This window comes from Oncorhynchus kisutch, linkage group LG28, assembly GCF_002021735.2.
Source record: "Oncorhynchus kisutch isolate 150728-3 linkage group LG28, Okis_V2, whole genome shotgun sequence".
NCBI lineage: Eukaryota > Metazoa > Chordata > Actinopteri > Salmoniformes > Salmonidae > Oncorhynchus > Oncorhynchus kisutch.
The window spans coordinates 31658767-31684445 of NC_034201.2; the positions used below are offsets into that span (position 1 = coordinate 31658767).

General features: G+C 42.2%; 2 protein-coding genes across 2 annotated transcripts; one reads left to right on the forward strand and one right to left on the reverse strand.

Annotated features, from left to right (window-relative positions):
- Positions 1 to 252: 252 nt before the first annotated feature.
- On the forward strand, positions 253 to 22554 carry LOC109873409 (calcium uptake protein 2, mitochondrial-like). The gene is made up of 12 exons (XM_031807557.1): positions 253 to 438; positions 8134 to 8263; positions 8455 to 8486; positions 10146 to 10221; positions 10414 to 10461; positions 13277 to 13359; positions 16364 to 16423; positions 16694 to 16791; positions 17106 to 17277; positions 17585 to 17693; positions 18175 to 18332; positions 19633 to 22554. The coding sequence occupies exons 2-12, from the start codon at positions 8167 to 8169 to the stop codon at positions 19732 to 19734; spliced, it is 1035 nt and encodes a 344-aa protein (XP_031663417.1). The 5' UTR covers positions 253 to 438; positions 8134 to 8166; the 3' UTR covers positions 19735 to 22554.
- LOC109872819 (interferon regulatory factor 2-binding protein 1-like) lies at positions 21988 to 25213 on the reverse strand. The gene is made up of 2 exons (XM_020464169.2): positions 23173 to 25213; positions 21988 to 23071 (listed from the first exon to the last, which is right to left on the reverse strand). Exon 1 carries the CDS (start codon positions 24967 to 24969, stop codon positions 23188 to 23190), a length of 1782 nt encoding a protein of 593 aa, XP_020319758.1. The 5' UTR covers positions 24970 to 25213; the 3' UTR covers positions 21988 to 23071; positions 23173 to 23187.
- Positions 25214 to 25679: the final 466 nt, after the last annotated feature.

A 25679-nucleotide genomic window follows, 5' to 3' on the forward strand; every position in this document is an offset into this window, starting at 1 on the left:
ATCAGAACTTTGTGAAATAGCACTGTTGCAAATAGAAATCAAACTGGATCTGATCCTACTCCAGGCCAATGACCTGAGAGGACAGGACTACTACTCAACACACCCTGTAACTCTCCTGAAGTCAACTCTACTCCCTCCAAGTACTTCTCTGCAACTGCCAATGCATCTATTTTCTGTGACTTATGTTCCATCTCTGCTGTACAGTTGATAAACATTGCTATGAACGCTTAGAGGACAACCTTACTTAAATTTCACTCATTGGTCTCCCTGTGTTCTTGCACAGATTTACTATTCACAGGGATCCTCTCAGAATCCATCACCATTGATCTACCCTCCTCCTTTCATCACTGCCTCACCATACAACATCTTCTGCACTACTCTGACCCTGGCCACCTCAACCTGTCTCTCTCGCACTGGACACCTCCAATCCCCAGCAATGTGGGCACCCCTACAGTTGACACACACAGCTTTTTTTCACCAGAACTACACATTCCTCTGTCCCATGTCCTCCTACATACTTCCCACATCTTGGAATCTCCCTCCTACACACTGCTGTGACATGCTCATGATGGCTATAACACTAGTGTATTCGTCACAAAATCTTTTAACAGCATCACTCCTACAGTTGAAGTCGGAAGTTTACATACACCCTAGCCAAATACATTTCAACTCAGTTTTTCACAATTCCTGACATTTAATCCTAGTAAAAATTCCCTGTTTTATGTCAGTTAGGATCACCACATTATTTTAAGAATGTGAAATGTCAGAATAATAGAGTTATTTATTTCAGCTTTTATTTCTTTCATCACATTCCCAGTGGGTCAGAAGTTTACATACACTCAATTAGTATTTGGTAGCATTGCCTTTAAGTTGTTTAACTTGGGTCAAATGTTTCGAGTAGCCTTCCACAAGCTTCCCACAATAGGATGGGTGAATTTTGTCCCATTCCTCCTGACAGAGCTGGTGTAACTGAGTCAGGTTTATCGGCCTCCAAGCTCCCACACGCTTTTTCAGTTCTGCCCCCACATTTTCTATAGGATTGAGGTCAGGGCTTTGTGATGGCCACTCCAATACCTTGACTTTGTTGTCCTTAAACCATTTTGCCACAACTTTGGAAGTACGCTTGGGGTCATTGTCCATTTAGAAGACCCATTTGCAATCAAGCTTTAACTGATGTCTTGAGATGTTGCTTCAATATTTCCAAATCATTTTCCATCCTCATGATGTCATGTGAAATGCACCAGTCCCTCCTGCAGCAAAGGATCCCCACAGTATGATGCTGCCACCCCCGTGCTTCATGGTTGGGATGGTGTTCTTCGCCTTGCAAGCCTCCCCCGTTTTCCTCCTAACATAACAATGGTCATTATGGCCTAACAGTTCTATTTTTGTTTCATCAGAGCAGAGGACATTTCTCTAAAAAGTACCATCTTTGTCCCCATGTGCAGTTGCAAACTGTAGTCTGGCTTTTTTATGGCGGTTTTGGAGCAGTGGCATCTTCCTTGCTGAGTGGCCTTTCAGGTTATGTCGGAAAGAAGACTCATTTTACTGTGGCTCCAACCTAAGTATATGTAAACTTCCAACTTCAACTGTATATCCTAACATTACTTTTTCAGGTAAAGACTCTGAATCAAAGCTCAAAAGAACAGACTGCCACCTCTGTTTCACCATGCTCCCCACCGGATCTACTTTACACCATATGGCAGGCGTCGCAAACACCAGGGAACTTAAATTCCACCTCCACACTTAATGCTACCCCAGAAATCACTCCCTTCAATGGTGCCCTGTACCTAAGTGCAAAGCAAGATACTGGTCTTTCCTCAAGTTGCCACATGCTCCTTCTGATCGGAAAAAACACAAACATCACAAGTCTGCTTCGGGTTACCTTCACCGACTCAACAGCACCCACCATCTTTTCCACCCAACCTGAAACCATCCATGGATCAGCCAAAAGGCCTGGTACCACCCTATTCAAAAATCACACTCCCTCTGGACCAAACGTATCTTTATCACAACCATGTCTGTTAATGCAATGCAAGGCTCTGGCTCCGAGCTCCTCACAACACCTTCTACCCCTTCCATTTCACCTCCAGAACTAAAAAATGGCATCTGGCTTACTCTGTTTGAACTTGACACCAATCGTCCTCTACATACCCTCTCCCTTGTTATTGTTAGCTTCAACAGATTCAAACCCATACTCTGCCCCCCTCAGTCTTTTCAACCTCCTCTCTCTTTCCCTCCAATCCTTCTCCCTTAACCAATTACCCGACTCCTTTTGAAAATATTCAACTTTTCCAAGACAATCTCGTTTTAGCCTCCTCGAGAGATATGCTAAGCCCTGTACTCCCTTCACCTCAAACGTGAGCAATCTGCCCAAAATGCTACTGAACAACAAGCTAGCTAGCGAACTAGCCCCAATCAGCATTCGAGCCCGGAATGCTGATTGGCTGACAGCCATGGTATATCAGACCGTATACCACAAGTATTTTTACTGCACTAGTTAAGTTGGTAACCAGTTTATAATAGCAATAAGGCTACTATGATATATGGCCAATATACCACAGCCCTTAGCTGTAGTAGATTGGTCCTATACCACCCCCCTCAGGACTTATTGCTTATACAGTGCCTTGCGAAAGTATTCGGCCCCCTTGAACTTTGCGACCTTTTGCCACATTTCAGGCTTCAAACATAAAGATATAAAACTGTATTTTTTTTGTGAAGAATCAACAACAAGTGGGACACAATCATGAAGTGGAACGACATTTATTGGATATTTCAAACTTTTTTAACAAATCAAAAACTGAAAAATTGGGCGTGCAAAATTATTCAGCCCCCTTAAGTTAATACTTTGTAGCGCCACCTTTTGCTGCGATTACAGCTGTAAGTCACTTGGGGTATGTCTCTATCAGTTTTGCACATCGAGAGACTGAAATTTTTTCCCATTCCTCCTTGCAAAACAGCTCGAGCTCAGTGAGGTTTGTTGGAGAGCATTTGTGAACAGCAGTTTTCAATTCTTTCCACAGATTCTCGATTGGATTCAGGTCTGGACTTTGACTTGGCCATTCTAACACTTGGATATGTTTATTTTTGAACCATTCCATTGTAGATTTTGCTTTATGTTTTGGATCATTGTCTTGTTGGAAGACAAATCTCCGTCCCAGTCTCAGGTCTTTTGCAGACTCCATCAGGTTTTCTTCCAGAATGGTCCTGTATTTGGCTCCATCCATCTTCCCATCAATTTTAACCATCTTCCCTGTCCCTGCTGAAGAAAAGCAGGCCCAAACCATGATGCTGCCACCACCATGTTTGACAGTGGGGATGGAGTGTTCAGGGTGATGAGCTGTGTTGCTTTGTTGCCAAAAAGTTCAATTTTGGTTTCATCTGACCAGAGCACCTTCTTCCACATGTGTGGTGTGTCTCCCAGGTGGCTTGTGGCAAACTTTAAACAACACTTTTTATGGATATCTTTAAGAAATGGCTATCTTCTTGCCACTCTTCCATAAAGGCCAGATTTGTGCAATATATGACTGATTGTTGTCCTATGGACAGAGTCTCCCACATCAGCTGTAGATCTCTGCAGTTCATCCAGAGTGATCATGGGCCTCTTGGCTGCATCTCTGATCAGTCTTCTCCTTGTATGAGCTGAAAGTTTAGAGGGACGGCCAGGTCTTGGTAGATTTGCAGTGGTCTGACACTCCTTCCATTTCAATATTATCGCTTGCACAGTGCTCCTTGGGATGTTTAAAGCTTGGGAAATCTTTTTGTATCCAAATCCGGCTTTAAACTTCTTCACAACAGTATCTCGGACCTGCCTGGTGTGTTCCTTGTTCTTCATGATGCTCTCTGCGCTTTTAACGGACCTCTGAGACTATCACAGTGCAGGTGCATTGATACGGAGACTTGATTACACACAGGTGGATTGTATTTATCATCATTAGTCATTTAGGTCAACATTGGATCATTCAGAGATCCTCACTGAACTTCTGGAGAGAGTTTGCTGCACTGAAAGTAAAGGGGCTGAATAATTTTGCACGCCCAATTCTTCAGTTTTTGATTTGTTAAAAAAGTTTGAAATATCCAATAAATGTCGTTCCACTTCATGATTGTGTCCCACTTGTTGTTGATTCTTCACAAAAAAATACAGTTTTATATCTTTATGTTTGAAGCCTGAAATGTGGCAAAAGGTCGCAAAGTTCAAGGGGGCCGAATACTTTCGCAAGGCACTGTATATACCACTATCCCCAACACACCCCATCATTCCTTCCCACTACTTTTGGGGTAAAAAAAAATGAAATTGCGACACCTTTTATGGCTGCTGTCCCTGTACAGGGATCAACATCAGGGGAATTTTTTGAGTGACAACTAATAGTACTCGATACAACTCAAACTTTCATTAAAACACACATGCAGGGTACTCAATTAAAGCTACACTCGTTGTGAATCTAGCCAACATGTCAGATTTTTAAAATGCTTTTCGGCGAAAGCATGAGAAGCTATTATCTGATAGCATGCAACCCCCGAAATACCTAAAGGGGACGCAAACAAAAGAATTAGCGTAGCCGGCGCTACACAAAACGCAGAAATAAAATATAAAACATTAATTACCTTTGACGAGCTTCTTTGTTGGCACTCCTATGTGTCCCATAAACATCACAATTGGGTCTTTTTTCCGATTAAATCCGTCCATGTATACCCAAAATGTCCATTTATGAGGCCCGTCTGATCCATGAAAAAGCACCTTTCCAAAACGCAACGTCATTTTTTTAAATAAAAAATGTTGCCTATAAACTTTGACAAAACACTTCAAACTACTTTTGTAATCCAACTTTAGGTATTAGTAAACGTTAATAATCGATCAAATTGATCACGGGGCGATCTGTATTCAATAGCAGCACGTTTTGAAATGATGGTCCATTTTCTCTCTCTCAAAACTTCCTGCTGTGTACTCGATAACAGGAAGTGCCTATTTCTCATCTGACCAAGGATTAACTTCAATCTAAATGCCAGTACTGGCGACATCTTGTGGAAGCTGTAGGCATTGGAAACTGGTCGCTATCTATTTTCCCTTGCCATAGACAATACAGAGACTGGCGGAGGGATATTTTTTTGTTTTTTTTTGTGAACAGTTTTCCTTGGGATTTTGCCTGCTAAACACGTTCTGTTATAGTCACAGACATGATTTAACCAGTTTTATAAACTTCAGAGTGTTTTCTATCCACACATACTAATCATATGCATATACTATATTCCTGGCATGAGTAGCAGGACGTTGAAATTTTGTGCGATTTTTAACAAAAAGTTACAAATTCGCTGCCTCCTTAAAAGGTTTTTAAGACATTGGGGGCTTAGCTGAAAGTTACATAGCCTATAAAGGGATAACAGACAATAGGCTAACAGACATGGGCCAAGTAGAGAATGGGTTATAAGACCCCTGATTCATTTAATTTAGTCTGTTCTACCACTGAATTGCTCATTTTTAACAAGGTTAAAGGTTGTAGTACAGTTCAGCTTCAGTCCACAGGAGGGCACTGTGTCACTGTCAGAAGATGTGTGCTTCAGTCAGAAAAAGTTTATCTTATCTCTTTGGTCTCAGCCAGCCAGCCAGCCAGCCAAGCTAGCTACAGAAACGAAACCAATCAAATGCACTCACTGGAAATAAACACTTTTCCTGTTATCGTGACTTATATCAACATCAGTTGAGGCTGCTGAAGGGAGGACGGGTCATAATAATGCCTGAAATGGAGTGAATAGAATGGCATCAAACACATAGAAATAATGTATTTGATACTATTCCCCTCTAGCCATTACCACGAGCCCATTCTCCCCAATTAAGGTGCCACCAACTTCCTGTGATCAACATCCTTACATGGTGACCACTCCGCTCGCGTTACAAAATGAATGTAAACATGCATGTTATTCGATCATTGCATCCAAACAGCTTGCGCGTGTCAACGAGCGTCTGCGTAGCCAGGCTCTAAGATATAACTAGGTTCTATTTGTGATGCTTGACGAGCTGAAAGTCCTGCCTCTCCCATCTCCTCATTGGTTTTTGGGAATATATTCCCATGTGGGTGATTGAAAGATGAACTAAGGTCCACACTCCAGCCCAGTTGGTGGTGGTAATGCACCTTAAAGTTGGTTGCCAACCGCCATATAAAGTCCAAAGAAGAAGAAGCCTGAAGGAGGAGATATAACTAGAAACAAACTCGGTTTACCCTTTTATCTGTGGATTAATTAAAAATAACAACACCATTTTTAAATCGCAGGACAAATTAGCTAACAGCAAGCTAGCTAGCTAAATTCCCATGAATGTTTCATGCTTTTCGACTTGTCCCCAAATTATTAACATAATTGTAATATAGTTGCTTCAGAGTTCATTTTGATACTTCAACCTACGTGTCCTGATCGTGTCTGGTGTGGATGGACAAAATCAACATGCGCGAACGCATGATCTAGTCAGCATGTTGGCCTGCCCATTCACTAAATACACACTGTTAAATAACTCCGACTGACACACAGTAGCTTAAATAAGCCAACTCTTATGCTGAGGGAGACTAGCTATTTAGTATGAAAGTCCAGAGAGGACATAAAAATAAACATTTTATCTCATGTTGATCACAATTGATTTATTTCATGATCATGACATAACAAAAGTTGTTTTGTTGAGATCATGATAAGCTCTATATATAGGAGTGGACATATTGATGATAGATTAAAAGTATGGCTGAGGCGGCAGAGCCCATGATGGGTCAGCGCATAGTGTAGCAATCCATTTTTAAAAACGAAGGGATGGTACCTTCCATGCTAACATCATGCTTCCATTTGTGTTTTGGAGCTCAGTATCAGTTTATAAGTTAGAATGTTAGGAAGCCAAATTGCCTCTTACCTTGAGCTAAGAGCTTGTGGGGCATATAAGCACTTTACGATGCCTGTAAGCCAGCTCTTTTTCTCCTAGGCTGTGTGCCACCCAAAAGACCACAGCCAATCGCATGCGAGCAACAATGCCACTAACTTGCCGAATCTTGTGAGTGAGCGCATTGCAATCAAAGCAGTCACAGGTTTCCTTGATGAGGTGGTTCTCGTGCATCTGGACAAATGAATGGATAATACGTGGTACTTTGGATTTATCTCATCTCGACAAAATGTTCTCGTGATCACAATTAAACAACTTTTATGTAGTGATCATGAGATAAATAAGTTGTGATCTCGACATAACGAGGGATTTATTTTATTCATATGTCCTCTCTTGACTTCTGTAAGTTAGCTATCACCAACTCTTCACACACCAAGGGGCCAGGCTTCTGGTCTAGAAGCACTGGTTTGACTGCTCCTACAGTTTTGCTTCGGTACTGCAGTTTAACTGACGCCCGGCCCAGAAACACAATTTCCATAGACGGTCACATACAGAAATCAGATTTGAAAATTCCTAATAAGACACTTTAGTCATCAACTTTGTGCACAAAACATCCATTGAATTATTCAAATAATTGTTGCTGAGGTGGATTATTATTATTATCAATTATTTTTTTCATCACTTTTTTATATTCATCCAATGTCTTCCTTGTTTTTGGATGACCAGATGACGTCGCTGCTCGTTGACGCTGACCCCTTCCTTTTTTAGGGAATAAAAGTATTACTTTTTCTCTGAGCAATTTTATTTGTATAAAATAATATAATTTCCCAATTTTTGGGGGAGCATACAATATAGGTCAGTACTTGAATGATTTATTTGATACAGTAATTTTTGCTCATCTTTATCAAGGGTGTCATTAATTTGGGACCCCACTGTATATCCATAGTAGGTAGACAGTTCTTACTAAATCGGCATCCTTTACATCACCACACCGAGCAGTGCACAATAAACTATTCAATCCAGTTGTTAGACCTATGTTTTCTATCTATGGGGAAATTGTGCAATCAGTAGCCTTGATAAATTGATAGCTGAAGCAAGTGAAATGTATTAACTAGTTGATGTTAGACAAATAACAGACATTCATGCAATGTGCCACAATAGTTGGTCAGGAGTACTGACAATTCTTCTATAGTCATTACCTTATCCAATTTTCAGCTTTGCACTGCCCTTGTATTTTAGACCTTGTCTTTCTTTTAGTGCTAATGCTTCTTTCCATATTATAGTTGCTTCCAGTGTTCCAGCTGTCTGCCAGACGGATGTGCTTCAACCAGTTTGCTTCCATGACGTACAATAAGGAACTCTACATGACACCAAGGGATTTCCTCTTCTCAATCATGTTGGAGAATGTCGACCGTAAGTACAGTTGTATCAAATGATAGTGTCCATGTTGTAAAATGGCCTAGCTGGTAGAAAAGGGAATACTTCATGATGTAATGAATTGAATTGATTGGTATATGGCTACATAAGCTCCCTCTGTAAGGGTATTCCATTTTTTTACAGGCAAGAACTGCACTTGACATAATTTTCCTTTCATCTGCCATTAGGTAAATTACCAAAGAAAGCTCTAACCAAAAAGGTGAGTTGTGATTGGGTTAACTCATTGTCAGAATAGGTTTGGGATTTTAGTCCTATCGTGCAATTTTTTAAATTTTATTTCACCTTTATTTAACCAGATAGGCTAGTTGAGAACAAGTTCTCATTTGCAACTGCGACCTGGCCAAGATAAAGCATAGCAGTGTGAACAGACAACACAGAGTTACACATGGAGTAAACAATTAACAAGTCAATAACACAGTAGAAAAACAAAGAGTCTATATACATTGTGTGCAAAAGGCATGAGGAGGTAGGCGAATAATTACAATTTTGCAGATTAACACTGGAGTGATAAATGATCAGATGGTCATTTACAGGTAGAGATATTGGTGTGCAAAAAAGCAGAAAAGTAAATCAATATAAACAGTATGGGGATGAGGTAGGTAAAATTGGGTGGGCTATTTACCGATAGACTATGTACAGCTGCAGCGATCGGTTAGCTGCTCAGATAGCAGATGTTTGAAGTTGGTGAGGGAGATAAGTCTCCAACTTCAGCGAATTTTGCAATTCGTTCCAGTCACAGGCAGCAAAGAACTGGAACGAAAGGCGGCCAAATGAGGTGTTGGGTTTAGGGATGATCAGTGAGATACACCTGCTGGAGCGCATGCTACGGGTGGGTGTTGCCATCGTGACCAGTGAACTGAGATAAGGCGGAGCTTTACCTAGCATGGACTTGTAGATGACCTGGAGCCAGTGGGTCTGGCGACGAATATGTAGCGAGGGCCAGCCGACTAGCGCATACAGGTTGCAGTGGTGGGTGGTATAAGGTGCTTTAGTAACAAAACGGATGGCACTGTGATAAACTGCATCCAGTTTGCTGAGTAGAGTGTTGGAAGCTATTTTGTAGATGACATCGCCGAAGTCGAGGATCGGTAGGATAGTCAGTTTTACTAGGGTAAGTTTGGCGGCGTGAGTGAAGGAGGCTTTGTTGTGGAATAGAAAGCCGACTCTAGATTTGATTTTAGATTGGAGATGTTTGATATGAGTCTGGAAGGAGAGTTTACAGTCTAGCCAGACACCTAGGTACTTATAGATGTCCACATATTCTTGGTCGGAACCATCCAGGGTGGTGATGCTAGTCGGGCGTGCGGGTGCAGGCAGCGAACGGTTGAAAAGCATGCATTTGGTTTTACTAGCGTTTAAGAGCAGTTGGATGCCACGGAAGGAGTGCTGTATGGCATTGAAGCTCGTTTGGAGGTTAGATAGCACAGTGTCCAAGGACGGGACGGAAGTATACAGAATGGTGTCGTCTGTGTAGAGGTGGATCAGGGAATCGCCCGCAGCAAGAGCAACATCATTGATATATACAGAGAAAAGAGTTGGCCCGAGAATTGAACCCTGTGGCACCCCCATAGAGACTGCCAGAGGACCGGACAGCATGCCCTCCGATTTGACACACTGAACTCTGTCTGCAAAGTAGTTGGTGAACCAGGCAAGGCAGTCATCAGAAAAACCGAGGCTACTGAGTCTGCCGATAAGAATATGGTGATTGACAGAGTCGAAAGCCTTGGCAAGGTCGATGAAGATTGCTGCACAGTACTGTCTTTTATCGATGGCGGTTATGATATCGTTTATGATATGAGCTTTACAGCAAGAGAATACTATTGGTTGTTTCTCCTTGTATAATATATGTTACTTGCAGGAGGTGGATAAGATGCTGGATGCTGCCTCACGGGTCCAGGCAGGTAACAGTCTGTTCAGACACTTCGGAGACGATGGTACGTTTTCATGCCATGGTCAAACAGCCTCACTGGTGCTATGTGCTTCATCAATGTAAAAAGATGCAGGATAGTTATACTTCAGGCAGGACATATGTATTTGATCACTATGTGGGAGTGTCAATCTAAACAGGATAAATGAACACTCACTGAAATGTTTGTGTGATGGAGAAGGCATGTTTTGTCTTGCAGGTCTGATATCCTACACAGAGTACCTGTTCCTGTTGACTATTCTGACCAGTAAGTTATAGACCCAGAATGACATACAGTGGAAACAGCCCTCCCTTTCAATGACATGCATTTGCAACCGGCATCCTCTAATTCTTACACAACACATTTCACTTCATCTGGGTTGTGTGGATTATGAGTCCATGTTTTTGTTTGAAAAGCCTTTTTTTTTGGTCAATTTAAAATAACATCAAATTGATCAGAAATAAAGTGTAGACATTGTTAATGTTGTAAATTACTATTGTAGCTGGAAACGGCAGATATATAATTTTTTATGGAATATCTACATAGGCGTACAGAGGCCCATTTATCAGCAACCATCACTCCTGTGTTCCAATGGCACATTGTGTTAGCTAATCCAAGTCTATCATTTTAAAAGGCTAATTGATCATTAGAAAAGCCTTTTGCAATTATGTTAGCACAGCTGAAAACTGTTCTGATTTAAAGAAACAATAAAACCGGCCTTTATACTAGTTGACAATGTCTGCACTGTATTTCTGATCAATTTGATAAATTATTTTTGCTTTTCTTGAGAGAGATAATTTTAGAATAATAGTGAAGACATCAAAACTATGAAACACCTGGAATCATATAGTAACCAAAAAAGTGTTATAAAATATATATATTTTTTGAGATTCTTCAAAGTAGCCACCCTTTGCTTTGATGACAGCTTTGCACACTCTTGGCATTCTCTCAACCAGCTTCATGAGGTATTCACCTGGAATGCATTATAATTAACAGGTGTGCCATGTTAAAAGTTAAATTGTGGAATTTCTTTCAAAATGCGTTTGAGCCAATCAGTTGTGTTGTGACAAGGTAGGGGTGGAATACAGAAGACATCCCTATTTGGTAAAAGACCAAGTCCATAGTATGGCAAGAAACACAAATAAGCAAAGATAAACGACAGTCCGTTACTTTAAGGCATGAAGGTCAGTCAATCTGGAAATTTCAAGAACTTTGAAAGTTTCTTCAAGTGCAGTCGCAAAGACTACCAAGCGCTATGATGAAACTGGCTCTCATGACCACCACAGGAAAGGAAGACCCAGAGGTACCTCTCCTGCAGAGGATAAGTTAACTAATTAACTGCACCTCGAATTGCAGCCCAAGTAAATGCTTCACAGCTTTTAAGTAACATAGACATCTCAACATCAACTGTTCAGAGGATACTGTTCAGAGGAGACTGCATGAATCAGGCCTTCATGGTTAATTTGCTGCAAAGAAACCACTAAAGGACACCAATAAGAAGAAGAGACTTGCTTGGGTAAAGAAACACGAGCAATGGACATTTGACCAGTGGAAGTCTGTCCTTTTGTCTGAGTCCAAATTTGAGATTTTTGTTTCCAACCTCCATGTCTTTGTGAGACGAAGAGTAGGTGAATGGATGATTTCCGCATTTGTGCTTCCCCCCATGAAGCGTGGAGGTGTGTCGATGCTTTGCTGGTGACACTGTGATTTATTTAGAATTTAAGGCACACTTAACCAACATGGCTACCATAGCATTCTGCAGCGATACTCCATCCCATCTGGTTTGTGCTTAGTGGGATGATCATTTGTTTTTCAATAGGGCAATAACCCAACACACCTCCAGGCTGTGTTAGGGCTATTTGTGCTGCATCAGATGACCTGGCTTCCACAATCACCCGACCTCAAACCAATTTGAGATGGTTTGGGATGAGTTGGACCACAGAGTGAAGGAAAAGCAGTGCTCAGCATATGTGGGAACTCCTTCAAAATATAGAAAACCCTTGACTGAGTAGGTGTGTCCAAACTTTTGACTGGTACTTATCTTTTTTCTTTCTTACTTTCTAACCCTACCTCTCCTGATTGGAGTGAGAGCTAGTGAACAACAATGCTTAGCCCTCTACTTCCAGCTTATACATATTATGGACACAGTATTTTACAATCGTTCTATTTTGTTTGTTTTTACTCCATTCCTTCATAATTTACATGCATTAACATGTAGTGTGTGTGCATCTATCAGGTGCATTTCAGTACAGTACAGTACATATAGTGGAGACAACGTATGGGTGACAGTTGTCGACGTGTTCAGAGGGTCCCTGATTCGAGCCCAGGTTGGGGCAAGGAGAGGGACTGAAGCTGTTACACAAGTACATATAGTACCACCTTGTTTCACTCTGTTTTGGAACACTTTCTTCTGTTGAGTTTTGCCTAATGAACAGGACCCTGGTTTAGTGCAGCTGTAGCTTAAAGACGTGACCAGGCAGTGCCACATTAGTGAGCTCTCATATACTTTTCTGCACGCACGGCACAACCATGCCTTGGCGGACCAGCACAACCATAATCATCGCAATATTTTTGTACAGGAGCTGGCTCCTTATGGATGGCCGAGTGTCCGTTGCCCATGATATTCTCAGGACCTGCAGTTGTCTGCACATTAACTTCATTTATTGACATTGTACGTTAGATTATGGTGTCTATCCTGTTTAGGATCGTACATTGTGTAGCCTTTTACTGTAACACATTGACTGAACCTGGGTGGTGTTCAGTTGGCACAAAACAAAAAAGGATGTCTTCAAACGGTCCAATAGAACACACATTTTCCATTGACAGTTTTTTTATTGCTGTTTTCGTACTTACTGAACACACTGCCCATGTGGTAGTGTTTTGACGACTTAGCTTCCTCATTCAAAATGTTGCCCAGTCACCAACAATGTTGTGCTTGAATCATTATTTCAGGAGACCCTGCTGTTAACCTTGTGCCGTGGACAGCAATCGAAAACTAACCGCTCATCTTGTCACTGCTTTGTTCTGTCCAAGCAGCACCTAGTGACGTTAATTTCTAACAGAAAATGCATTGTTATTTCAGAGCCACACACAGGATTTCATATAGCTTTCAAAATGCTTGATATTGATGGCAATGAGCATGTGGACAGAAAGGAGTTTCTCAAGGTATGTTTTATAATCTATATTATAAAATGTTCCTTAAAGGGCCAATCTGCAGTTCAAACAACAGCAAACGGGTACCACTCCACAGTTTTAGGTAAACGGCTTTGGGGTGGGACTAGAGAAATGTAACCACTCTCACTTTCATAGACAGGACTATGGATGCAAGGACTAACCATCCATGAGAGCAAAATAATAGTTAAGCTATAGTGTTATTTTACAATTGCATTGTTTATAAACAATGGAGTAACTCAAGCTTATATATAAACTTATCATTAATTTTACATTTTAAAAATGGATGTTGCAATTGCAGATTGCCCCTTTTTAAATGTTTTATTTTATGCTTCTCAAGGAATTGATGGAATTGTATTCTGTATTCAGTGTCATGTATTGTATATCTATACAGTGGGGCAAAAAAGTATTTAGTCAGCCACCATTTGTGCAAGTTGTGCAAGTCCCACTTGAAAATTACAGGCCTCTCTCATATTTTTATCATAGGTACACTTCAACTATGACAGACAAAATAAGAAGAAAAAAATCTCCAGAAAATCACATTGCAGGATTTTTAATGAATTTATTTGCAAATGATGGTGGAAAATAAGTATTTGGTCAATAACAAAAGTTTATCTCAATACTTTGTTATATACCCTTTGTTGGCAATGACAGAGGTCAAACGTTTTCTGTAAGTCTTCACAAGGTTTTCACACACTGTTGCTGGTATTTTGGCCCATTCCTCCATGCAGATCTCCTCTAGAGCAGTGATGTTTTGGGGCTGTTGCTGGGCAACACGGACTTTCAACTCCCTCCAAAGATTTTCTATGGGGTTCAGATCTGGAGACTGGCTAGGCCACTCCAGGACCTTGAAATGCTTCTTACGAAGCCACTCCTTCGTTGCCCGGGCGGTGTGTTTGGGATCATTGTCATGCATCAGCAAAGGCATCTTCAATGCCCTTGCTGATGGAAGGAGGTTTTCACTCAAAATCTCACGATACATGGCCCCATGCATTCTTTCCTTTACACGGATCAGTCGTCCTGGTCCCTTTGCAGAAAAACAGCCCCAAAGCATGATGTTTCCACCCCCATGCTTCACAGTATGTATGGTGTTCTTTGGATGCAACTCAGCATTCTTTGTCTTCCAAACACGACGTGTTGCGTTTTTACCAAAAAGTTATATTTTGGTTTCATCTGACCATATGACATTCTCCCAATCTTCTTCTGGATCATCCAAATGCTCTCTAGCAAACTTCAGACGGGGCTGGACATGTACTGGCTTAAGCAGGGGGACACGTCTGGCACTGCAGGATTTGAGTCCATGGCGGCGCAGTGTGTTACTGATGGTAGGCTTTGTTACTTTGGTCCCAGCTCTCTGCAGGTCATTCACTAGGAACCCCGGTGTGGTTCTGGGATTTTTTTCTCACCGTTCTTGTGATCATTTTGACCCCACGGGGTGAGATCTTGCGTGGATCCCCAGATCGAGGGAGGTTATCAGTGGTCTTGTATGTCTTCCATTTCCGAATAATTGATCCCACAGTTGATTTCTTCAAACCAAGCTGCTTACCTATTGCAGATTCAGGCTTCCCAGCCTGGTGCAGGTCTACAATTTTGTTTCTGGTGTCCTTTAACAGCTCTTTGGTCTTGGCCATAGTGGAGTTTGGAGTGTGACTGTTTGAGGTTGTGGACAGGTCTTTTATACTGATAACAAGTTCAAACAGGTGCCATTAATACAGGTAACGAGTGGAGGACAGAAGAGCCTCTTAAAGAAGAAGTTACAGGTCTGTGAGAGCCAGAAATCTTGCTTGTTTGTAGGTGACCAAATACTTATTTTCCACCATAATTTGCAAATAAATTCATTAAAAATCCTACAATGTGTTTTTCTGGATTTTTTTCCCTCATTTTGTCTGTCATAGTTGAAGTGTACCTATGATGAAAATTACAGGCCTCTCTCATCTTTTTTAAAGGGGAGAACTTGCACAATTGGTGGCTGACTAAGTACTTTTTTGTCCCACTGTATAAAGTATCCACACTGCAAAATATTGCCGCACCTTACATGGACATTACCTAATTGGAGGTTTTGACATACATGCTCCTACAATGAATGAGTACTATGAACACTTGATGCTAACGCAGAGGTACTCTATGGCCAGTACCTTAAGTCTGTGCCACATGTTTGTTCCTCTGAACTAGTTTCTCCCACCTCAATTGGTTCCTTCTGTCAAAACATTGGCCTATTCATTCTCAGTCTGAGGTATCACATTTTACAAGGCACAGAAACTAGCTTGTAAACATACTGTGTCTGTTAGTTGGCTTTAGCACAATACAGTATGCATACATGGCTACAAAAATGCCTGTGACTATACAATTTTGTACAAAACCAGTGAAAAGTTGTGAAAATTGGCAACACTGGGAACCTCAAGGGTTAGAGTCAGACCACTGTTGTGTTCCTAAAACCCACTGCACGTCTAAAAGGTGTTATGCACCTCCAATTAGATTATCGTTTGGTTTAGAATATGAGTTCCACACCTGACAAAGTAGAGTGGAGCAGCATGGATAATAATTCAGTGTGTTTGAGGGGATCCGTGTGAGCAAAGCAAGGCAAAGGATCACTAATCTTGATCACATAATAATTAGTAATTGGGCTACAAGGTGAATTGTAGATTAGTGATTCTATGTGGTCCAACTGCTTTGTAGTCGATCTCAAACACTCACTGTTTGCTGTTTCATACGGTTTCCAGTTTTAATATTAGAGTGAGGCATTGTGGGTAGTTGATCACCTTTTGACTAATGAAATGTTCTGTTATTGCTGACATTTCTTGGATTATTCAGATGAGTAAGAGGTATGTATGTGTTATTAGTGAATTTAACTGAATTAGTAGTTTCCCGCATTCTGAGAACATGTAAGCTAGCTAAGAAATGCTCTCACAAGTAGTAAATGTTTTTAGCTTAATCTTCTGTTTTATCTGCATTATTATAATGCAAAGAATCATTGTTGATGCTTTGTTTTATGATGAAGCTCAAGAAAATCATTGGGAAAAGAAAAGAGACCGTGCCTAAGGAAGGTGCCACAGATGTGGTAAGTCAACACTGAACTTTTATTTTTAAGGTCGGAATTCTCATGTGACTTTTGGAAACACTTTTTTAGAATACTTTCTATAGATGACATTGAATGGCCTTTGGGGAAATGCCTATTGAAAGCACTAAGCCTGGCCAACTGTCATTATATGATAATGTAAACCGTTGTATACGGGCTAGAAAAATTATTGTTTACTCGTATTTCAAGCATGATGGGGCTTGCAGTAATAACAAAGGCAGGAAGTGTTGAAACTTGATGTCATCTAAACAGAAACCAGTCGCAGAGGGGGATGATGTGAACACTACACTGCAGGCCTTCTTCTTTGGCAGGAATGGTGAAAACAAGCTTCAGTACAAGGGATTTTGCAGGTAAAATGTCTGTGGGTTACAATGTAGTATCATTGGTGTTAAACGGTATAGCTACTCCCAACCTTTTCCTTGTAGGTATACCTAATCCTAGTAAAATCATGTTTTCGATACTTCATATAGACACTATGGATAGACTTCAGAGTAGGAGTGTTGATCTAGGATCATTGTTGCCTGTTAGATCATAATGAATATGGTTACATGGACAGGGGGAACTTGATCCTAGATCAGCACTCCTACTCTTAGACACTTTTTGAATACAGGCCCAGAACCGACCTAGTCATGTTCAGTGTCTTTACTCTGGATTTCTCCCCTAGGTTCATGGAGGACCTGCAGGCGGAAGTACAGGAGATGGAGTTCCTGCAGTTCTCCAAAGGTATGGACACCATGCGGCGGGAGGACTTTGCCGAGTGGCTGCTGCACTACACCAACGAGGAAGCCAACGAGGCCTACTGGGAGAACATGAGGAAGAGGATCCCTGCGGGCCAGGTAAAAAGGAAAGTAATCCACCCTCCTTTCCTCGTTTCCTTGAGATCATCACAGATCAGTAAGGGTTGTAATAGGTGAAAGCGAGGTTGCCAATTACTACCCAAATGTTTTCCCCAATTCAACAAATTCAGATATGGGGGTCACTTTTTATTGAAGGATGAAATTTCTAAACATTCGGATAGGGATAATATGCAGTAATGTCAATGTACCTTCAGGTCTAAGAAGTGAAATATAACACATTTTGGGGGACTCTCAAGGGGTGACTGATCAATGTACGACTTGGACATTTGTCCCTCTTCTCTTGTAGAGCATCACATTTGACGAATTCAAAGCGTTCTGCCTCTTCACCAACAACCTGGAGGACTTTGCCTTCTCTGTGAAAATGATAAGTGAAGCCAACCGACCTATCGGAATGGGTAATTTTCTTATCTCTACATAGTTTTTTGTAGGAAGGACATTTTGTCTGAAATATTCTGATTCTACACAGTCAAATCACTTTAAAGCAGCATTCAGCAGTTGAAACAGTAACAAAGCGCACTCCCTGCCCCTGTTTTGGTGAAAAGCTGAGGGAAGGTGCTGGAGAAATGTAACCACTCTCAAATGTATATCCAGAAGGACTGACCATCCATGATATCAACATTTTAACCATGTTTTGAGGCTATATAGTGTTTATTTACATTTACTTTGATTACAAACATTGGCATAAAACAAGCTTATTTTGAGTTCTGTTGGGGTACTATAGTTGAACTCAGTTCATGAGACATTTCTAAGTTATATTCTTCCATGGATACGTATCATAATTATTTGTTTTGTCCAATAATAGACGTAGCAACTGCTGATTGCCCTGTTAGCCAAGTACATTATCCTGATAGTTTATTTCCCTTGCATTCTCTGCAGTCCAATTTAGGCGAGCTGTGAAGATTGCCACAGGGCACGACCTCTCTGAGAACGTGCTGGACACTGTGTTCAAGATCTTTGACCTGGACGGCGATAACTGTCTGAGCCACAAGGAGTTTATCGGAGTGATGGAAGACAGAGTACTGCGCGGCTTGAAGGTACAGGGGGCATTTATCTATCAGTTGAAGCAGTCCTTTATGGCGTTATTTGGTCTTGAGATCCACGCTTAACTCTAACTTTCATGCAAGTCTCCAATTGACGTTAATAATCATTGTGATGTGAGTTGCGGTCTCTGTATGAATTGTGCTATACAAATCAAGTTTAGGCTGAGGCTGTATGACCTGATCGATTTGCGATGTTACTTTACGCACAAAAAAACATTCAGAAAAACCTGATGCAGCTGCTGCTCCCTCCCCATCCCTTCACGTTCCTCACTTTAGGCTACTCACCTTTATGAAAACCCCAGTCTTATCAGCAACATGGTTTACAATCTGCCTCACATTTCTGAACTAAAATAATATATTTTACATTTATTTCACCTATGCTTTTGGATATTTCCTGCATGTATTATTTTAGAACGCATGGGTGTGGTTTTATGCTGTCTGTTAACTCCCCCATCAATTGATGTAATCTATTTGGGCCTAGTACAAACTAAAAAGCTTTGTGCAATAATGTAATCATCCTAGATATGCTGTCATATCGGAGGCCTACCCTAAATTACAGGGGGGGGGGTGGGGAGTTAATAGCTGCTTGTTACTCCCCACCTGAGAAAGGAATATTAAATCACTATTTGGATGTTGATCATGTCGCCCAAATTTGTTTGTATGTTCATACCGGAGGTAAGTGAGAATTAGAAAAGGGGAGGGAGGGAGCAGCAGACATTGTGTAAAAAAATAACATGTGCAGTAAAGTTGTTTAGTCCTGGGCTCAGTTTGTCAAAAGTTATCTGGATTTTGCCTATCGGATAGGATTAAATGCATAGAAATAGAATGAATAGAACGGACAAATCAGTCTTGAATGGGGACTCCCGTTCTATTTTTATGCTTTTAATCGTATCTGATAGGATAGGGCCCTGGTGATCAGGTCATGCAGCCACTCTGGGAAGTTTATTAAAGCTGCAATATGTGACTTTTTGGGCGACCCGACCAAATTCAGACATGTCATTCTCATTGAAAGCAAGTCTAAGAAGCGGTAGATCTGTTTTATGTGTACTATTTCTATGCTACCTATTAAATTGAGTTTTTTTGTCTTTTACTTTCGGTTTTGTATACTAGCTTCAAACAGCGGAAAATACAATATTTTTGGTTATGGAAAAGATACTTCAGTTATTTTAGATGGTACAATTAATTATCTAAACAATGACTGCTTGTTTTGTTGGCAAACTATTAGAATTGTAGCAGAGCGATATTTGCATATTTTACCTTTAACATTTATTATGTGATGTCTGTATTTCCCCAGGTGCAGCCCCAGCGTGGCATCACAAATTACTGGAAGTGTGTGAAGAGGGAGACCCTAAAGGGGGCCCAAGAGGCCCTCCGGGACACCGGAAGCCCTTTTTGAGGGGCTAGGCCATTGGATGGAGAAGCGTCTTACGAGTGTTCACTGGGTGACTCCAATGTAAAGCATTGATGGCTGACCACTAGTTGACCATTATCACTGGATATTTGTCAATGGAATATAAAATGGTCCTAATGAACTAAATCAATGTTTTTCAGGATTTTTGTTTGCGAAAATATTATTGCAATATACAGCACAATCTATAGTTGAGGTTTATTCTAATATAAATGGGTTGTTGTGATGCTTTATACCAGTCTATGCATATAAATGTGAGATCTTTTTACATTTTATTGAAAGTGTCTTGGCACTTTTTACCCTATTTCCCTCAATGCAAGTGATTTGTTTACAGGTAGACATGGTGTACTGTGGTATCATTTGAAAGTTCTAAACTGTTGAGTCATATAGGTGGAAAGAGTCATGTTTGAAATATGTTTGTCTTCAACACATTGCTAAGTACAGTTGTGTTGTAATATATTGGCACCCTTGCACAATTCACTTTGATTTCTTCAATAAGTTGACATTTAAACTTTTTGTTCACCCATGTATTTAAGAACTGCGCAGGATCAAAAAGAAAATCTGAAATTAAGATTGTTCACTACAAAGTCAAAATGGCGTGGACAAAAGAATTCCAATTAATTTGGTTGAAGGAAGGAGATTCTTGTTTACGGTGTGATTTTTCACCTGTGGTAAGTTGCATGTGCTTACAGGGTACAAAGCTATTCAATACATTCTGCTCCATTTCACTCCATTGTAAAGTGCAAGGGTGCCAATCTATTAGATCATAGCTGTGTACTTTTTTTTGTGTGTAGATTAAATAAATTCAGAATTGCTGCATTGCTCCTGGAATGTGCATTTGGGAAAGATTCAGACCCCTTGACTTGTTCTACATTTTGTTACGTTACAGCCTTATACTAAAATGGATTGAATACTTTTTACCCCCTCATTCATCTGCACACACCCCATAATGACAACGCTAAAACCTTTTTTTAGCTAATTTCTTTAAAAAATAACATACCTTATTTACAAAAGTATTCAGACCCTTTGTTATGAGACTTGAAATTGAGTTCAGGTGCATCCTCAATGTTTCTACAACTTGATTGGAGTCCACCTGTGGTAAATTCAATTGAATGGACATGATTTGGAAAGGCACACACAGGTCTATATAAGGTCCCACAATTGTCAGAGTAAAAACCAAGCCATTAGGTCTAAGGAATTGTCTATAGAGCTCTGAGACAGGATGGTGTCGAGGCACAGATCTGGGGAAGGGTACCAAATAAATTCTGCAGCATGGAAGGTCCTTAAGAACACAGTGGCCTCCATTCTTAAATGGAAGCAGTTCGGAGCCACCCCGACTCTTCCTAGAGCTGGCCAAACTGAGCAATTGGGGGTGAAGGGCCTTGGGCAGGGAGGAAGAACCTGATGGTCACTGACAGTGTAGAGTTCCTCTGAGGACATGGGAGAACCTTCCAGAAGTACAACCATCGCTGCAGCACTCCACCATTCAGGCCTTTATGGTAGCGTTGCCAGATAGATGCCACTCCTCAGTAAAAGGCACATGACAGCCTGGTTGGGGTTTGCCAAAAGGCACCCAAAAGACTGACCATGAGAATCAAGATTCTCTGGTCTGATGAAACCAAGATTAAACTCTTTGGCCTAAATGCCAAGCATCACATCTGGAGGAAACCTGGCACCAGCCCTACAGTGAAGCATAGTGGTGGCAGCATCATGCTGTGGGGATTTTTTTTTACGGACTGGGAGACTAGTCAGGTTGGAGGGAAAGATCCTCGATGAAAACCTGCTCCAGAGAGCTCAGAACCTCAGACTAGGTCGACAGTTTACTTTCCAACAGGACAACAACCCTAAGCACACAGCCAAGAAAACACAGGAGTGGTTTTGGGACAAATCTCAATGTACTTGAGTGGCCCAGCCAGAGCCCAGACTTGAACCAGATCGAACATCTCTGGAGACCTGAAAGCAGAGATGCTCCACGTCCAACCTGAGCTTGGGAGGATCTGCAAAAAATGGCAGAAACTCCCCAAATACAGGTGTGCTAAGCTTGTGTCATACCCAAGAAGACTCAAGGCTGTAATCACTGACAAAGATGCTTCAACAAAGTACTGAGTTGGGGGACTGAATACGTATTTAAATGTGATTTTTTTTTTTTGCTAAAACTTCTAAAAAAAACAGTTTTTGCTTTGTCATTATGGGGTATTGAGGGAAACAAACTATTTCATCCATTTTAGAATAAGGCTGTAACTTAACATTTGGAAAAAGTCAAATGGTCTGAATACTTTCCGAATGCGCTGTAAATACAGAACCATTTTCAGCAATAAATGTAAACAAAGCCCATCATTACAAGTTGGTAGAACTGCAATTGCACCACCAAAAAGGAGCAAGAAAAAAAAGTGCAATGAATATTCTGTCATTTATTATAGAGTTGACCCCATTCGATCACATTTGAGTACGTGGGCTAACCATTGAAGCATGTGTTGCTAATTATCTAACCGTACATATATTTGGGAGGATTTCAGGAAAAGTCAATTAGACAGACAAACAACCAGCTTACTTTTGTGGTAGATGAAACAGAGTGACTGATGCCAGAGGTTATCAGCGTGTACAGCATACATAGATACAATACAATAAAATGACAGCGCACAAAGCAGTCTTTGGTCTTACCACTATAAACTCACATATAAATGTGTATTGTATCAAAAGTAGAAATTACATAGTCGTTGAAAGTAAATTCACATTTTTGACATACAATATGTAATAAAGGAGCATACATAGAGACATTGTATGTGTTAATAAAATGTTGAAACCATGGCTTTTTTAAGGACCTACTGGTTTTGCCATTTATTTTTTCACAATTATATTTTTCCTGTCCAAATAATTGCATGATTCTGGCTACCCATGTACTTTCAATATCAGTATCATTCACTTGTATGACAGTATGCAACTAAATATTTTTTTAAATATAATATATAGAAACATCTGAAACGCTGAGAGATTGTCATATTGAAGAGCAGACCTGTGCTTTTAATCCTGGGCTTTTAAAACAAGGCCTCTTGAATAGCCTCTGCTGCTGTGTTGGACATGAAGAATAATGTGTGCCAGATTTTCTCTTGTTTAAACTGTTACTACTAACCCCTGCAGATGAGCCCAGCCCAGAAAAGACTTGTGGCCCCCCTCTTGGAGCGATGGTTCTGGTGCCCTCCTAACTTGTTTAGAAGGTTGTTCTGTTGCCTCCTGGCTTGCGTGGTGATTCAGTTGTGAGGCACATGTGATGAACCTTCCGGGTGAGATAGATCAGGGAAGTGCTTTTAAAGTGTTGTTTGACCCGCTGTGGAGAAAGAGGACAATTACAATCTTTATTAGCAACAGAATCACTACTCAAATAGATCTATGGAAAAAATATAAAGAGTGATGTCATCAGCCTCTCACCTCACTAAGACATGGTCAGGGGTCATTCTCCTTCTTTACCATCACGTCTCCGTCTCCGGCAAGGATGGTGGAGATCTCTCCCTGCATGAAGGCCCAGGGCACGGTGGATCCAGCCAGAGGGCAGCGCTCGCCGCTGGGGCAGTACACCTCTCCTCCGGGGCCCTGGCTGCGAATGGAGCCGCGCGTGCATGGGAAGCAGAACTTGTGGTGCGGGACAGATGGACACTGGACAAAATGAGTGTCCTCCAGGCGCTCTCGGCAAAGGGTGCAGCAGAGCAGGGCGCTTGGGGTGCCGCTTCCAGACTCCCCAACGCTGGTGGTGCTTGGCCCCCCTTGGCCCATAACTGCCTGGGAGACTGCAGCAGAGGCTGAAGAGGGACTGCCACTGGTTGGGCGACCAGATGCGGAGGAGTGGGCCGAGGACATGCCGGGGCCATCTCGGGACATCTGGTTGGAGCTCAGGCTGTCGGCCACTCCCATGAGCGCTGAAATGGGTGAGGGCTGGCTGTGGGAGCGGGGCGGGCCGTCCTGGGGGTTGGGCATGCCTGAGCCCAGGGGCTCCATGCCTGGATAGGCACCTCGAGGCCAGGGATCCCTGGCTGGGTGATCCCCCATGGGCCTTCCTTCACTCTCTCCGTTTTCTGAGCCAGGGGATGCTTTGCGTCGCCGTGCAGCACCCTTTGGAGGTGCAGAGCGAACGGCAGGCACCATTGGCATGCCGCCATCTGCGTACAACTGTGGAAGAACATCGGGCATCGGTGGCTCCTTAAATGAACGCACGCCATCGCTTAGGAGCTCAGTGAGTGCACGCCAGTCCCCAGCGCTCTGCCGCCTCTCGTATTCCACGTAGCGCAGCCCAGAGTTCACTGCTTTGCCTGCATCTTTGTTAGAGTCACGGAACATCTGCCTGACCAGCTCCGTGATGCCAGAGAACACTATTCCAGAGCCGCTGGGGTACTCCACAAACACCTTCAGCTCAAACTCTGGCCCGGCCCCGGCTTCGAAAGCGAGGATGCGCCCCACCAAGTTGTGGTCTTTCCTGAAGCGCACGCTGAAGGGGGCACAGCCACAGAGGGTCACCAGGACTTCTCTTACCACTTTGGGGCGGTTGGGCCAGCCCTCTGCCCGGCTCCTGGCGCTCTCCGCTAGCTCAGCCATGACCTCCCCATTCCTCCAGCCTGCTTCCAGACCCACCAGAGCAGAGGCGCCAGCTCCCAGCGACATGGCTGACACTACCTGACGCCTACTAACATCACCCATTATAGGGCCAGAGGAGCCAGCAATATGTTGCCCCCCAGCCCTGGTGCCTAAAACGGGAGCCAACAAGCCGTGAGAGGGCCCCACTAACCCCTGGGCTATCAAAGCATGAGGTATGGTCCCATGTAGAGCAGGTATGGCCCCAGCCATAGCCCGTCTGGTGTTGGGGCTCTGCCTGCTCCCTTCTGACATACTCACATCCTCAGCTCTGTGCAGACCATTGGGGAGACGGGGGGAAACTCCATACTCTCCCCTAACCCTGTCTAAACGCTCTGCGTGCTGCCTCCCTCCTTCCATTGGCCCACCTGAGCTGGGTTTTCCTTGCTGAGGGCCTGGGGACCTTCCGTCCAAAACACCGTGGCTGCTCTTCAACTGCCTGGCCGTCTCAATTAGAAGCTCGATTCTGTCTGCCCCGTCGTAGTTCACGCATCCCCGGCAAACAGCTTCGCTGAATTCCCAGAGCATGGCCCAGGGCATCTTGGGCAGATCGCAGAGATAGCACCATTGCCGCCTAGAGGATGTCTGTGAGGCAGACGACATGTTGTTTACAGGCCCTCGCACAAACTTTCTTGAGCGGCCAACGCGTTTCAGTCTTTACTTTTCGCGGATTTTTCAATATTCAGTCACGTCGAACAACATGCCCCGATTTTGTTGTAAAATGTCAAACTGTCCGAACAGCTCTTGTCGATTGCCGCTTTTAAAAGTTAGCTACGTTTTCTTTCTCGGGCTGCCCGTGTCGTTATGTCTGGGAGGAAGTAAAATGAGTTTAAGACACCGGATACACCTACTGCATTGCTGTTGAATTCTGGGAGTTGTAGTTGACGTCGGAACTTCTATAGAAAGCTAGCCAGCTCACACTCATTGAACAATGAAAAATGAGCTACTGACTAGGTACTTGAGTAATGCAAATTTCAGTCACCAATGCTTCTACGCATGATGGCAAAAAGATAAACGATGGGACTAGTTTATATTTACTGAAATCGATAATATCTAGAATTTATGAGATACCATTTAAAAATGTTGCGATACTAAGTCAACATTTTGAGATACAGACAGACCATATATATTTAAGCAATAAGGCACGAGGGGGTATGGTATATAGCCAATATACCACAGCTAAGGGCTGTTCTTAGCTGTGGTATTTTGGCCTGATACCACAAACCTCTGAGGTGCCTTATTGCTATTATAAACTGGTTACAAATGTAATTAGAGCAGTAAAAAAATAATATTTTGTATACCCACGGTATGCA